This window comes from Anguilla anguilla, chromosome 7, assembly GCF_013347855.1.
Source record: "Anguilla anguilla isolate fAngAng1 chromosome 7, fAngAng1.pri, whole genome shotgun sequence".
NCBI lineage: Eukaryota > Metazoa > Chordata > Actinopteri > Anguilliformes > Anguillidae > Anguilla > Anguilla anguilla.
Window position 1 is genome coordinate 12,205,114 of NC_049207.1, and position 12,332 is coordinate 12,217,445.

General features: G+C 49.7%; 1 protein-coding gene across 3 annotated transcripts in view; it reads right to left on the bottom strand.

The window, feature by feature from the left end:
- Nucleotides 1-12,332, bottom strand: part of reln (reelin) — a 130,282-nt gene that overhangs the window by 4,315 nt on the left and 113,635 nt on the right. For all 3 annotated transcript variants that reach the window (XM_035426422.1, XM_035426421.1, XM_035426420.1), the window contains exons 47-63: nucleotides 11,053-11,193; nucleotides 10,535-10,712; nucleotides 10,089-10,282; nucleotides 9,448-9,701; nucleotides 8,108-8,262; nucleotides 7,765-7,979; nucleotides 7,253-7,430; nucleotides 6,778-6,953; nucleotides 6,506-6,612; nucleotides 5,625-5,867; nucleotides 4,827-5,002; nucleotides 4,495-4,568; nucleotides 4,193-4,354; nucleotides 3,799-3,956; nucleotides 3,248-3,467; nucleotides 2,167-2,364; nucleotides 1,577-1,675 (exon numbers count right to left, since the gene is read on the bottom strand). In XM_035426422.1, the coding sequence (XP_035282313.1) occupies nucleotides 1,577-1,675; nucleotides 2,167-2,364; nucleotides 3,248-3,467; nucleotides 3,799-3,956; nucleotides 4,193-4,354; nucleotides 4,495-4,568; nucleotides 4,827-5,002; nucleotides 5,625-5,867; nucleotides 6,506-6,612; nucleotides 6,778-6,953; nucleotides 7,253-7,430; nucleotides 7,765-7,979; nucleotides 8,108-8,262; nucleotides 9,448-9,701; nucleotides 10,089-10,282; nucleotides 10,535-10,712; nucleotides 11,053-11,193 (2,928 nt within the window). The remainder of the gene's footprint in view (nucleotides 1-1,576; nucleotides 1,676-2,166; nucleotides 2,365-3,247; nucleotides 3,468-3,798; nucleotides 3,957-4,192; nucleotides 4,355-4,494; nucleotides 4,569-4,826; nucleotides 5,003-5,624; nucleotides 5,868-6,505; nucleotides 6,613-6,777; nucleotides 6,954-7,252; nucleotides 7,431-7,764; nucleotides 7,980-8,107; nucleotides 8,263-9,447; nucleotides 9,702-10,088; nucleotides 10,283-10,534; nucleotides 10,713-11,052; nucleotides 11,194-12,332) is intronic.

Here is a 12,332-nt window from a genome sequence, read left to right on the forward strand (position 1 = left end):
AGAGCAGAGCAGAGCAGAGCAGAGGAGAGGAGAGGGGTAGGAAGGAGAGGAGAAGAGAAGGGCAGAGAGGAACAGAGAGGAGAGAAGAAGAGAGGAGAGAAGAGAGAAGGGCAGGGGGCAAGAAGCGTGGGAGAAGAGAGAAAAGAGGGAAGGAGAATCAGATAAAGGAAAAGGAAGGAATGAGAATCAGGCAGAGGGAGAATGAGAGACAGAGAATTAAAAAGTGAGAAAGAGGGAGAAAGAGAGAGGGAGATATGGAGGGAAAGAGATGGGGGAAGAAAGAGAGATGAGGGAGACAGAAAGATGGATGGGAAAAGAGAGATGAAGAAAGAAAGAGAAATAGGGGAGACATACAGAGAGATAGTGAGAGACAAAAAGAGATGGAGGGAGACGGAAAGAGATGGAGGAAGAAAGAGAGACATTGAGGGAGACAGACAGAGAGAGAGATGAAGAGAGACAGAGACCACCCAGGGTACAGAGAGGGAGCAGGACGGAAGGAGACGAGAGCAGCAACAGAAAACAGGCAGAGGAGAAAGGAGGGAAGGAAGCGACACGCGGTAAACGAACAGACGGCCCAATGGAGAGAGCAGGAGCGACATGGCGGGAGGGAGTAACACCACGAAAAAAGAGGAGGAATCAAAGGGATGGACAGATCAACGAGAAAGACAAATAAAAAGGAGGAAGAGAGAAAGCGTTGTGAGGATCGCGGTACGGCGTCCAGCGGTCGGAAGAGAACTCGGACTCGTTCAGACGCGGTCAGAGACTCGGTCACGGAGCTCATACAGAAGAGCGGGGCTGAGGGTCCTTCTGCGTCACTGAGCTAATTACAGCTGTCTGACCGAGACACGCAAAAACGAGCTCAGCCACTTTGGGACTGGGACCAGGGACCGGGGACTGGGAGAGAGGCGACTCTAGAGCTTTAGAGATGTCTATCTCCTCAGGCAGCACAAAGACAGAGAGCACAATGTAACAAAGGCTGAGTGACTTGAACTGAGGTCAGTCTTTGACCCGCAGCTTAGAGAGAGAAGCGGATGTAGAACTCTTAAAGCTTCGCTCTTCTGCATGTAATATGCCAAACGAGGAGCGTTGGGCTTTTTGAATGTTTTGTGGTCTGCGGGTTTGGAGAGATCATACTGTAGATGTTCACAGGAAGAGTCTCTTTTGTCACGTGCAACCCCATAAGAACTGCTGTAGGTGCAAATCTAACACGGCTGCAGGGCTGGGGGCGTGTGCATCGAAGGTCACACCCCACCTCTCGTTCGCCCCGAAAATAAATAGCATAATTTATAAGAAAAAAATTCAGAAAATTTTCAGAATAACATTCCAGCAGACTACACATTTGTTGGCACACAATTTTATTTTTACTTTTTTTTTTTGGGGTGGGAGGGGGGACAGGAAGAGGGTGCAATTTGCTCAGTGTAGTTGATTGGATTAGTGGAGGGTGCATGTGTGTGTTTGTGTGTGTGTGTGCTTCTTGCAGGACGTGCGGGGGGGGGGGGTGTGTGGGGAGTGGCACAGGTGTTGGGGGAGAGGGGTGTGGGTAGACAGCAGGGGCTCCGCTAGCAGGGATACTCACAGGACGACTTCCACGTGGTCCAACGCCCACTGGTCGTGCCCGGCGCCGTCGTGGCGAGGCTGCCACCATCGCAGCTCCACCCCCTTTACCCTCGCCTCCCTGGGGGACAGAAAAGGGTGGGGGGTGGGGGGGGGGGGAGATTTGGAGCTGAAGGCTTCTTCTGCTACACGATACCAGGATAGAACAGCTAAGGCACAAGTACTCTGTATTTTGCCATGATAAAATTGCCTAAGTCCGTATCAGTGGTAGCCAACCCTGTTCCTGGAGATCTACCATCCTGTAGGTTTGTTCTCACCTAGTTCAACAGCTAGAGATCATGGTGAGCTGCTAATTAGAAGAGTCAGGTGTGCCAAATTAGGGAAAAACTTCAGGATAGTAAATCCCCAGGAACAGGGCTGGTTACCCCTGGCCTATATGATGTTCATAGATTGTATCACAGCATGGGCATGTATGTCAGTGTTTTCACCGTGTATCAGCGCAAACGTTCGTCAGTTTCACCAGGAGGTGCATTCTGCCCGCACACTAAACACACGAAACCGCGCCGGTGTTCCTCCCGAGCGCTAACCGCGGCGCGCTGGCGGCGCACTCACAGCGGGATGTTGTAGGACACCCTCTGGGCCTTGATGAAGTCTTTGGGCTGGTGCTGGGCGATGACGTGCCAGCTGACCCCGTTGTTGATGCTGTACTGCAGCAGGACGGCGCGGTCCACGGTGTCGGGCTGGTCCAGCGCCGTGTTGCAGCTGTCCGTCTGCGACACGCTGCCTATCTGCAGCACGAACATGATCTTGCTGCGGGGGAGGGGGGAGGCGCGAAGACGGACTCCGGGTTAGCAGTGCTGGCTGATGCCGCCAAGCGCACACAGATACACAAAATACAGCACTACAAAGCAGAGCTTACTGTTTGTGTTCCTCACAGATGTGTGAGGTTTTCTTGCTGTGTGCATTTGCTTCCCATCAAGAGAAAACTATGTGTGCTTGATGCCTTACTAACTGTACAGTGACCCACAGAGACATCTCTCTGCCCTGACCCCAATCCAGACTTTGTATCTAATCAGGCCTGCGGCCTCAGACAGGCAATCTGCATGCATCTGTTTCGGGGTCAATAGCTCACAACGGCTTCCCTTAATCTGGATAATGACTCGAGAGAGCTGAGTGTGCATTTCCTACTGCGGTGTTTTCTGTACAAGAAAGGTCAAATTCTCCTCGAGTTTTACCTTCATAAATGTACAAGAAAAATACCTGCAAAACATCAACAGCCTGCCAGTAAAACTTGGAAAAGGGGAAAAGAAAGTGCTTGTATTCTGCTTTGGGGCCAAGTTTGGCAGCTGCAACAGCTTCCTGAGGATTTGCTGAATAAGGAGAATTCCTACGCTGCTCTTGTTTCACTTTACTGTCTAGCTGTGGTTGACTGCTTGCTGCAGGTGGATTTTACAGGAGCTCTAATAAACACAGAATACAACTCCAGACAGAGGTGTCTGGTTATTCATGGATAGATAGGGAAGAATTCATAGAGGAACTTATACTGAGTCATTATTCAGGAACATTCCCTCATTGAGGGAAACTTAAAGCAAATTAATTGGATGTCAGCCACTCTCCAGTCACCAAGCAACAGTATCTCCCCTATTTTTAAAGAGACCTACCCCCCTGTCTGTGAGGGAACGCCCCTACCCACCTGGCTCGAGTGAGATCCAGGGGCTTGGTCACTGCCTGCCTCATCTTGCAGCCGTTGAAGTAGAGCGAGTCCCCGTGGGCGTGGGGCGAGAGCTGGCCACACCCACTGCCCACGCCCCCTCCCTGGATCAGCTGCCAGCTCTCCTCCGACACACTGCCCGACTCAAAGTTGTCCTTGATGGAGCTGGGCAGGTCGCTGCTGGACAGGGAGCAGTCGTCGCCTGGGAGAGACAGAGAGAGAGAGAGAGAGAGAGAGAGGAAAAAGAGGGGAGAGAAACCGATAGAGAGAGAAAGAGGGGAGAGAAACAGAGAGAGATAGAGAGGAGAAAGAGGGGAGAGAAACAGAGAAAGAGAGGAGAAAGAGGGGAGAGAAACAGAGAGAGAGAAAGAGAGAGCAGAAAGAGAGGTGAGAAACAGAGAGGAAGAGAGGCAAGGAAGTGGCAGATGGATCAAAGAAAAATGAGACAGGGAAACAGAGAGTATATCCACAGTACAATGCTCGCTCAGATGTAGGTTAGTTGTGGTTAGTTGTAAGATGCTTTTCCGGCTCACCGTGATGCCCCTCATCGCAGATGCAGACGGTGCCGCTGGTACAGTAGCCGTGGCCGCTGCAGAGGCCGGGACACGCCTCCCCGATGTACACGTGGTCCACCCCCCAGCCGTGCCGCTCGCCGGCGCCCTCCCTCTGTATCCAGCGGAACTGCGTCGCTCTGAGGTGAACAAGAGAGGCAGGGGGAAGCGTTAGTTAAAAACAAATTCTCAGCAGCTCGTAATCACAGCCACATGCATTACGATTCACAGAGAACGCAATGCTTGATGTTTTTTTGCTTTGACAGGTCTAAAGACAAACTGACAAGCCCAACAACAGGTCCTCAGAGCTCAGAGACCCCTTAACCTGGGAAACCCAAGTGTGGTGGACAGACAGTGGCCCTAGTGAGACACGTACCCAGAAGACACGTGGTCAGGCAGCTGGACAGTGACCCTGGTCCACCTGGAGCTGTTGACAGGGCTGTAGATGGTGGACTCGTGGAACTGGAAGGGGGAACAGCCCACGTTGTTCACAGAAGAGGGGAGGCATTCGGACTGTACCAACTGCCAAGAGTCTGACCTGTGGGACATCAGGGAGAGGAGAGATAAGACGGACAGCTGCAGCTCCAGCTCCTTCAGCTCCCTTTGTAATGACGAGGAGTAGGAGGCCCAATGGGGATAGAGGATCAGGCTGTAGGGGCGTGTCTCTCTCTCTCTTACCTGGCATCCTTCCTGTACTCCAGTAGCACTGAGTGATGGTCCTCACAGCTGTCTGCTTCACAGCCCACCACGATCTACACCCACAAAGTGACAGAGAAATTGCATTTACATTTAAATGTGAGATAAATAGCATTATATGTAAATAGATTAGAATTTTTTTCATTTGAGCAATAATTTCAACATGACAAAAAGAGGAGTTGCGTATTGCACACAGAGATAACGATACGTAGGTGACTCAGAATTTTGTTCGCCAGTGTAAAAGGGGGTGGGGGGGATTGGTTGGGGATTGGGGGCGTGGCGCGGGAGCAGAATTGTGATTGGTCGTGGCTGACCTTAAACTGGAGGATGTAGCCCGGCTGTACGATGAGCTCGCGGGTGGCCAGGATGTTGTGTGTTCCATCCTCGTTCTTGTTGGGCCAGTACAGGTGGAAGGAGGGGTTGCCGCAGAACCCGGCCGTGCGAACCGCGTTCGGGTAGAAGCTCCAGCTCTCCTCGTGGGACACACCCTCTGAGGGGCGGAGCATCGTGACAAGAGGGCGGGATCAGAGGTGCAGGGGGGACAGCAGCCAGACGTGGGGGGAGGACCAGAAATAAGAAGGGGGAGGAGGAAGCAGAGAGAATAATCAGTGTGATGTCGACAGAACAATCCCCTTCCAGCCTCAAAGCAGGATCTGTTCTCTGAAAAACCAAAAATTTTATTTCTGCAAAACCATATAAATCATTACAAATATCAAGTCAACCCTAAATAAATATTCTGTGGACAAAACGTGTCCTAAAATGGTGTTTAGTGCATTTAAATACTATAATTGCATTCTCCCCAACATTCCTTCAATAACAAGAACCAGATGGCACCAAAAGCTGAGTATTCCATTATTCAATTATTTAGACCTCTTTAGTTCTGGAACACTGGTTCACAAGTTTGAATTCTCAGAATTTTGACTGAGAGGCTTACAACGTTTTTGCCGGACACTTGACAAATTCCACCTTATAACTTATACCTTAAAGGTCCCTAATTATTGGTCAATGGTTTAAATGGTTTCTGATGATTGACATTTCAGGCTCCAATCATGTAAAAGCTGACCCACGATTACACTTTAAGTTCAGGCAATACCAGGCACTTCTCCACGCACCATCGTCAAAGGTGTCCAGCAGGGTGCTGGGGTTGATGTCGGACCCGCCCACCAGGATGTTATCCAGGGCCCACTGAGCGCGCTCCGGGCTGGGAGTGGCCAGGCCGGAGGACATGGTGAAGGGCTGCCACCAGCGCAGACGGGTGGCATTGGACAGCGCCCCCTCTGGCAGCACGATGTAGTCCCTCCGCACCGACACATACTTTAGGTAGTCCATCTCGTGCAGCAGGGTCCATGACACACCTGAGAAAGAAGGAGGGAGGGAAGTAGGGAGGGATAGAGAAAGTAAGAGACTCTTATTGCAAAGTACCGCACCCGCTCAACTGCACAGATATATCATAACCAAAAGCGAAGCCATTTTCCTTCCAGTGTCCTCATCCATACTTTTTCACCATGACCTGGAGTTACTTTCCTTCTTCCCCTAACTAGACTGAGGGTGGTAAGCTCAGTTCCAGAACGATGGTTGTGCCTGATGATTTTCGTTTCAGCCAGTTAGCCTGGATTAAATTAGCCCAATGAATCCATTAGCTGCGCATAGAAAATTTGCACCGGTGCATAAAACACTGAGGAGCTGAGTGAACAGGCCCATTATAAAAATTAAGGATGGATTAAAAATCAGTGAATAGTATACAGCAGACTGCTGGGAAAGGAACATGACAGCTTGTAGGCTGAGTTGTATGTATTCTGTCACTGTCTGTAAGGTCTAGGCTACAGTATGTCCACTGAGCGCTGAGCCATTTGCAGTGTGGAGTGTATAGCATCCGGTATATTAGAACTGAGGCCTTGCAGTAGGCCCTGAATGCCAGACGTGATGCCATGCTGCACTGATACTGTAACCCCAGCAGCAGGCCAGGTGTGCAGGCTAGTGCGCAGGGAGGTACCTCCATCGGTGGAGTAGTCCAGCAGCACCCCCTCCTTGCGGCAGGTCGGCCGGTGGCACATGGTCATGTTGTCCGTGCTGCCGATCCTCGCCCAGTACTCCACAAACCTGCAGGCACACAGCGGGGGTGGGGGGGGGGTCAGAGTCAGGAGTCAGGAGTGTGGTGTGTGAAGTGCCACTTCCTTCTGCTCTGAGCTGCAATCTGAATGACAGGGATCTATATCTAGCATGGCTCTGAGAAGCAGTCTATGTGGAAGGAGAGGCGAAACTAACTTAGCCCCCCGGAGGTCCATGTCCACGGTGACGGCCTGCCGGGCGTCGGCCCCTCCGAAGTACAGGGCGGTCCCCTCCACCAGCACCCCGCAGTCGGTGCAGGGGCGACCCCCCTCCAAGATCTGCCACTGAGGCCCGGGCGTGCCCTCCCAATCAAAGCGTTCCTTCAGAGAGGCCTGCGGAGCAGAAAGAGAGGCAAACAGAGAGGTAAACATCATAACCACCGCAAATGTATGTACATTTTACCAATGTTCTACAACTCATTTAATTTCAATTACCAGCAGTAATTGTTACATCAGCATTAGAATGTTCAGATAAGAACATCCGGATAAGAACATTCTAAAACACATATTTGTGATCTTACACCTTAAAGGGTTAATGACTAATCTGGCTTATGAATGGGTAGTGGGAGCGTATGGGAAGAAGAGAATGCTAGGTAATGTGTACAGGGAGTCTGTGGAGGTTAGTACAGCACCCTGAGAGGTGAGCTGGCGTAGCAGTTGGGCCCAGAGAAGCCAGGGTCGCAGAGACAGCGCTGGTCCAGGCAGTCCCCATGTCCCCCGCAGTGGCCCTCACAGGACGGCCCGATGTAGAAGTTCTCCACCGCCCACTGTGTGTCTGAGTGCTGCTGGAAGAACCGGAACCGCACCGCCCTGCTCACGCACCACACACACACACACACACACACACGCACACACACACACACATAGACACACACGTGCACACACGCACACACACACACACACACACACCACATATAACACACACACACGTGCGCATACGTACACACACACACAAAGCATTATTCATTTATTCAGAGTTCTATAATATTGCTTTGTACACAATTGCGTAAGTACACTATTGTAAACTTTTTAAGTAGGAGCTGTATATTATTATTATTGCTATAAGCCTTTGTTAAGACCACCACGGTAAGCAGAATCTGATTGCTTGTCTGGCGGCTGGTTCCTTCACAGAGCAGAGACTCACGTGTCAGTCAGGCTTTCGGGCAGGGGGTACACCACGCGCTTCCACCCCTCGGCAGGGAAGAACACGGAGGGCTGGGACACCTGCCCCCCACACTGCGGGTCGGCCGGCAGGCACTGGGACACCAGGTACTTCCAGGACACCCCGAAATCCACGGAATACTGGACGTGCACCTGCCTCTCCGTCTGTCGCTCCGGTACTCCACAACCCACTGCCACCTGCGGGCACAGACACACGGGCTTGCGCTAAAAACACTGCTCAGCAGTACAGACCAACAGGTTTCTAAAGACCACGACTGCCTCAACACACAGACCGCATAATGACCTCAGCGGAAAATAAGACAGACCTTGAACTGCATGACCCAGCCTCGGTCGGGGATGATGTCATGCGTGACGGCGTACACCTCCCGCCCGTCCACGCTGCCGCACACCATCACCCCGTCCGGGGAGCCACAGAACCGCTGCACCAAGCAGCCCTCCGAGAACAGCCAGTGGTCACTCACTGAGAGAGAGAGGGAGAGAGAGAGAGAGAGAGACAGGCAGAAAGAGAGAGAGAGAGAGAGAGAGAGAGAGACAGAGAGAGAGGGAGAGAGAGAAACAGAGAGAGTGAGACATGGAGAGAGAGGGAGAGAAAGGGAGTGAGAGAGAGAGTGAGAGAGCAAGAGAGAGGGAGAGAGGGAGATAGAGAGAAGGAGGGAGGGAGACAGAGAGAGAGAGAGAGACAATCAGATTTAATAGCCCGCAATACAATGCGTTTCCTTCGGCAACAAAGCGGTGATGAAGCCACCTGGTGAGCAGTCATTAGCGATCATTGTATGGCCCTGCCTGATTCCTCTAAATGAGTAATTTAATCATTGCTAACCACGCTCAATTACACTAAAATTCACTCCTGGCTCATTCCTCACAGCGGTGTTCCCAATAAAGGCAACCGGTTAAGTAAAATCAATTTTTTTGAACACTTTCTGCTTTAATATAAATTTGTTGAGATAAATACTGTGTGATCTCTCATAACATTTACAGTACAGTTCTGTCAGTCAGCATGTTATTACAATTCCCTATTAAACTGACCACATATTTGAAATTCTCAAAGTGAATTAGTTCCGTAAGAAAACATGAACAATAGAGGGTTGTTTGTATTGTATGCAATTTTCCCTAGTCTGCGGATTGAAACTGAGTTTTTTGAACTGCCAGCCACTGAATTTGTGACAGTTGGAATGATTTGTGTTTTTATGCTGAAGTTTAACTGATATATGTAATGCATTTACTCCACTTTTCACTGTGGGCCTTGTGTATTTTCAATTAATTAAGGAATTTGATGACCAATTAGACCACTGGAATAATCAATTAACTGCATTTAACATAATAATTTGCATCAGTCATTTTGATTGGTCTCTCTTAAGCCAATTAATCACTGCCTAATTACGCATAATTGCCTTGTTACAACAATCAAAGCAGCTTAATGATGCACAGTAAATGCATTTAAATTACAGGATGCAAAACCCAGTCACCAAAAATGCAGGACCAAGTACAGGGAATGGTGTAAAATTTAGAGAGAAAACCTGTAATTGAATGTTAATAACTATCATTTAATTGATATTAATTTGACATAATAATAATAATAATAATAATAAACACCATACACACTAGTAACATGATGCCAAATAAAAACCCAAAATGGAGAGGGTACCTGTGACGCTCTCCTCAGGCGGGGGCAGAAGGGCGATTCTCCCTGTGGGGGTTCCGTCAGCAGGGGCTCGCTCGTGATTGGGCAGGGCCACCCCTCCAAACGTGTCCAGGATCTGAGCGTGGGGGTCAGAGCCGGCGATCAGCACGTTGTCCAACGCCCAGTCGCCATGGTCCGTCCCGTCGTGCTGCGGCTGCCACCAACGCACGCGCACTCCCTCCTCCCGGGCAGCAGGGGGCAGCAGCACATTCACAAACCTGTGTACAGACACATGAGCAACCTGATAAGACCTGATGGAAATTATGCTTTGGTATGATTTACAACAAGGCTGATTATACCGTATAAGTGTTTATTTTACTCCATGGAGGGATCTCTGCTTGAGGGGTTTTGCTTGGGTAAGCAACGACTGTGTAGGCTTAGAGTATCTAAAGTTTGCCCAAATATTATTCAGGTCTACCCAGAAAGCACTGCATACTAGGGGTATCCAATCTTTTCCAAACAGGGCCCCACACCAGCCCTTTTTGGATAAGATTGGACACCCCTGCTATAAGTGGATAACAAGAGCAAATCTAACAGGCCTATATGTCCTCTATGTGTCCTATGTTTATGGTTTGTGGTTGCCCCTGTGTGCATGCATGGCCTACCCTGGCTTGCTGTACTGGTCGTAGAAAATCTCGGTCAGAAGATTCCAGCTGATGCCTCCATTCAGGCTGAACTCCAGCAGCACACCCTGGTTACGGTTGCTAGGGGGGATCATGCAGCCGTACATGAAGTAGAACTGGATGAACTCGGCGTTGGTCAGGTTCAGGTCCACCGTGACCAGCTGACGGGTGCAGCTCTGTTCGCAAGAAGAGCCAGGGCACAAGAACAAGGGCATTTTAAAGTATGGATTTTTAACACTTGAGAAAGTGGAAGAGAGACAGAGAAGGTAATGGGCAGTCTGCCAGCCTCCTAATAAAGAGACAGACTGGCAAAAAAAGACAGGCAGACATCATAAAACAGACTGACAGCCTATCTGGCAGAGATGTATAAACAGAGGAATACAGACAGGCAGACAGAGATAAAGATGTTGGGAGCTCAGCGCTCATACCCCACTGAAGTGCAGCGCTGCTCCTGATGCCACAGCCCCGCACACAGTGCTGAGCTTCCCCCCGGTCAGGAGGTGCCAGCTGCTCGGGGAGGGGGGGCGGCTGAAGCTGTCCTTCAGCTGGGGGGGCAGGGGGGTCTGGGGCTCGTCACAGTACTCGCCCCCCCAGTCTGCATCACAGCTGGGGAAGGGGGTGGGGACACAAGGTCAGTACACACCAACCCACGCTCAACAGGTCAGGTTCAATGCTCCTTTGGAATCAAAATACTAGAGAGTAAGGCACCAACGTTGCAGCTTCAATGTAGTTACATGTTTTTTTCAGATGCTGTAAATATAGTACAAAAGTAACCATTATTACTGTGAGTAATAGTAGCAGTAGTAGTAGTAGTAGCAGTATTAGTAATGGTAGTAGTAACAGTAGTAGTATTTATATTAGTAGTAGTAGTATAAAAGAATGTTTTGGAATCTACATTGATGACGGCCACACCCCTCCCCACGCTGCCTCCGCCCCTGTCACTCACACACAGGCGTTCTGCTGGCAGCGGCCGTGTCCCGAGCACATGTCTGGGCAGCCGTCTCCGATGTACAGGTTGTCCAGGGCCCAGGTCTGCTGCTTGTCAAAGGGAGCCTGCTGGAACCAGCGGAACCGGGTCGCGGGGGACCTGCCACAGACACGCAGGGGAAGTCCATTCAGAACGACTCAATTAAACCCAGAGTAAATGCACTCCTATAAGCTTGAGACTAAATGGCTATATATACTAAATGGCTATATTCACCAAGACTCGATGCAAGAACTATTGGTCAGAACTATAAGCATGATGGGAAAAATAACTGTCATTGATTTAAAAAAAACAAATTAGTCTCAGTGATGATTATGAATGTATGCTGAATACACTGCTGTGCTCTAATGCCCATGCTGTTTTTTTCTAATCTGCAGACAAACAACAGGTGTACGATTCCCTTTGTTACTGAGCCATGAGAACCTTGTAGACAACCAGGAGCAATGGGATGATATTTTGGCTTAATGCAAAACAAAAACTGTATTTATCTTCACAGACTGAGAAGGAAAAGGAAAATATAGGCTAGTTAATATAGATACAAATGGTGGTTAATATCAAAAGGCAGAGAGTTTGGTTCTGGAGCCTTTCAGGTCAATGGCAGTATGTATGGTACCCACCTACAACATGCACCACTTTTATTACCAGCATTGTCTACAATTATTAGATCCAAGATCCAAGGGCCCCATTAGAATCCTTTGATGTACCCCTCCACCAACCTCCCGCAGTACTTGTACCCCTTTTAAACCAGGAAACCTTTCTTGAAGTACATGATTACTAACAATGTGCAAATGCATCCAAAGCTTTCAAAGAGTAAGCTAACGAGGTAAGGAATTTACAGACAAAGCAAATATTAAGATGTTTGTGTTTGAAATGTAAATCCAAAACAGAAGCAAGTAATATGGTGGCTTAAAGGCCTATATTAATTAGATCATTGGAAGGGCAGTCTTTTGTGGTGAAGGCAATCAGCTCTATTAATCTTGTGTAATGAAAGTAAAAAAAAGTGTAGTGTGTAGTGACCTGGCCTGTGTGTGGGTCTGACCTGGCCTGTGTGTGGGACTGACCTGGCCTGTGTGTGGGACTGACCTGGCCTGTGTGCGGCACTGACCTGGCCTGTGTGTGGGACTGACCTGGCCTGTGTGTGGCACTGACCTGGCCTGTGTGTGGCACTGACCTGGCCTGTGTGCGGGACTGACCTGGCCTGTGTGTGGCACTGACCTGGCCTGTGTGTGGGACTGACCTGG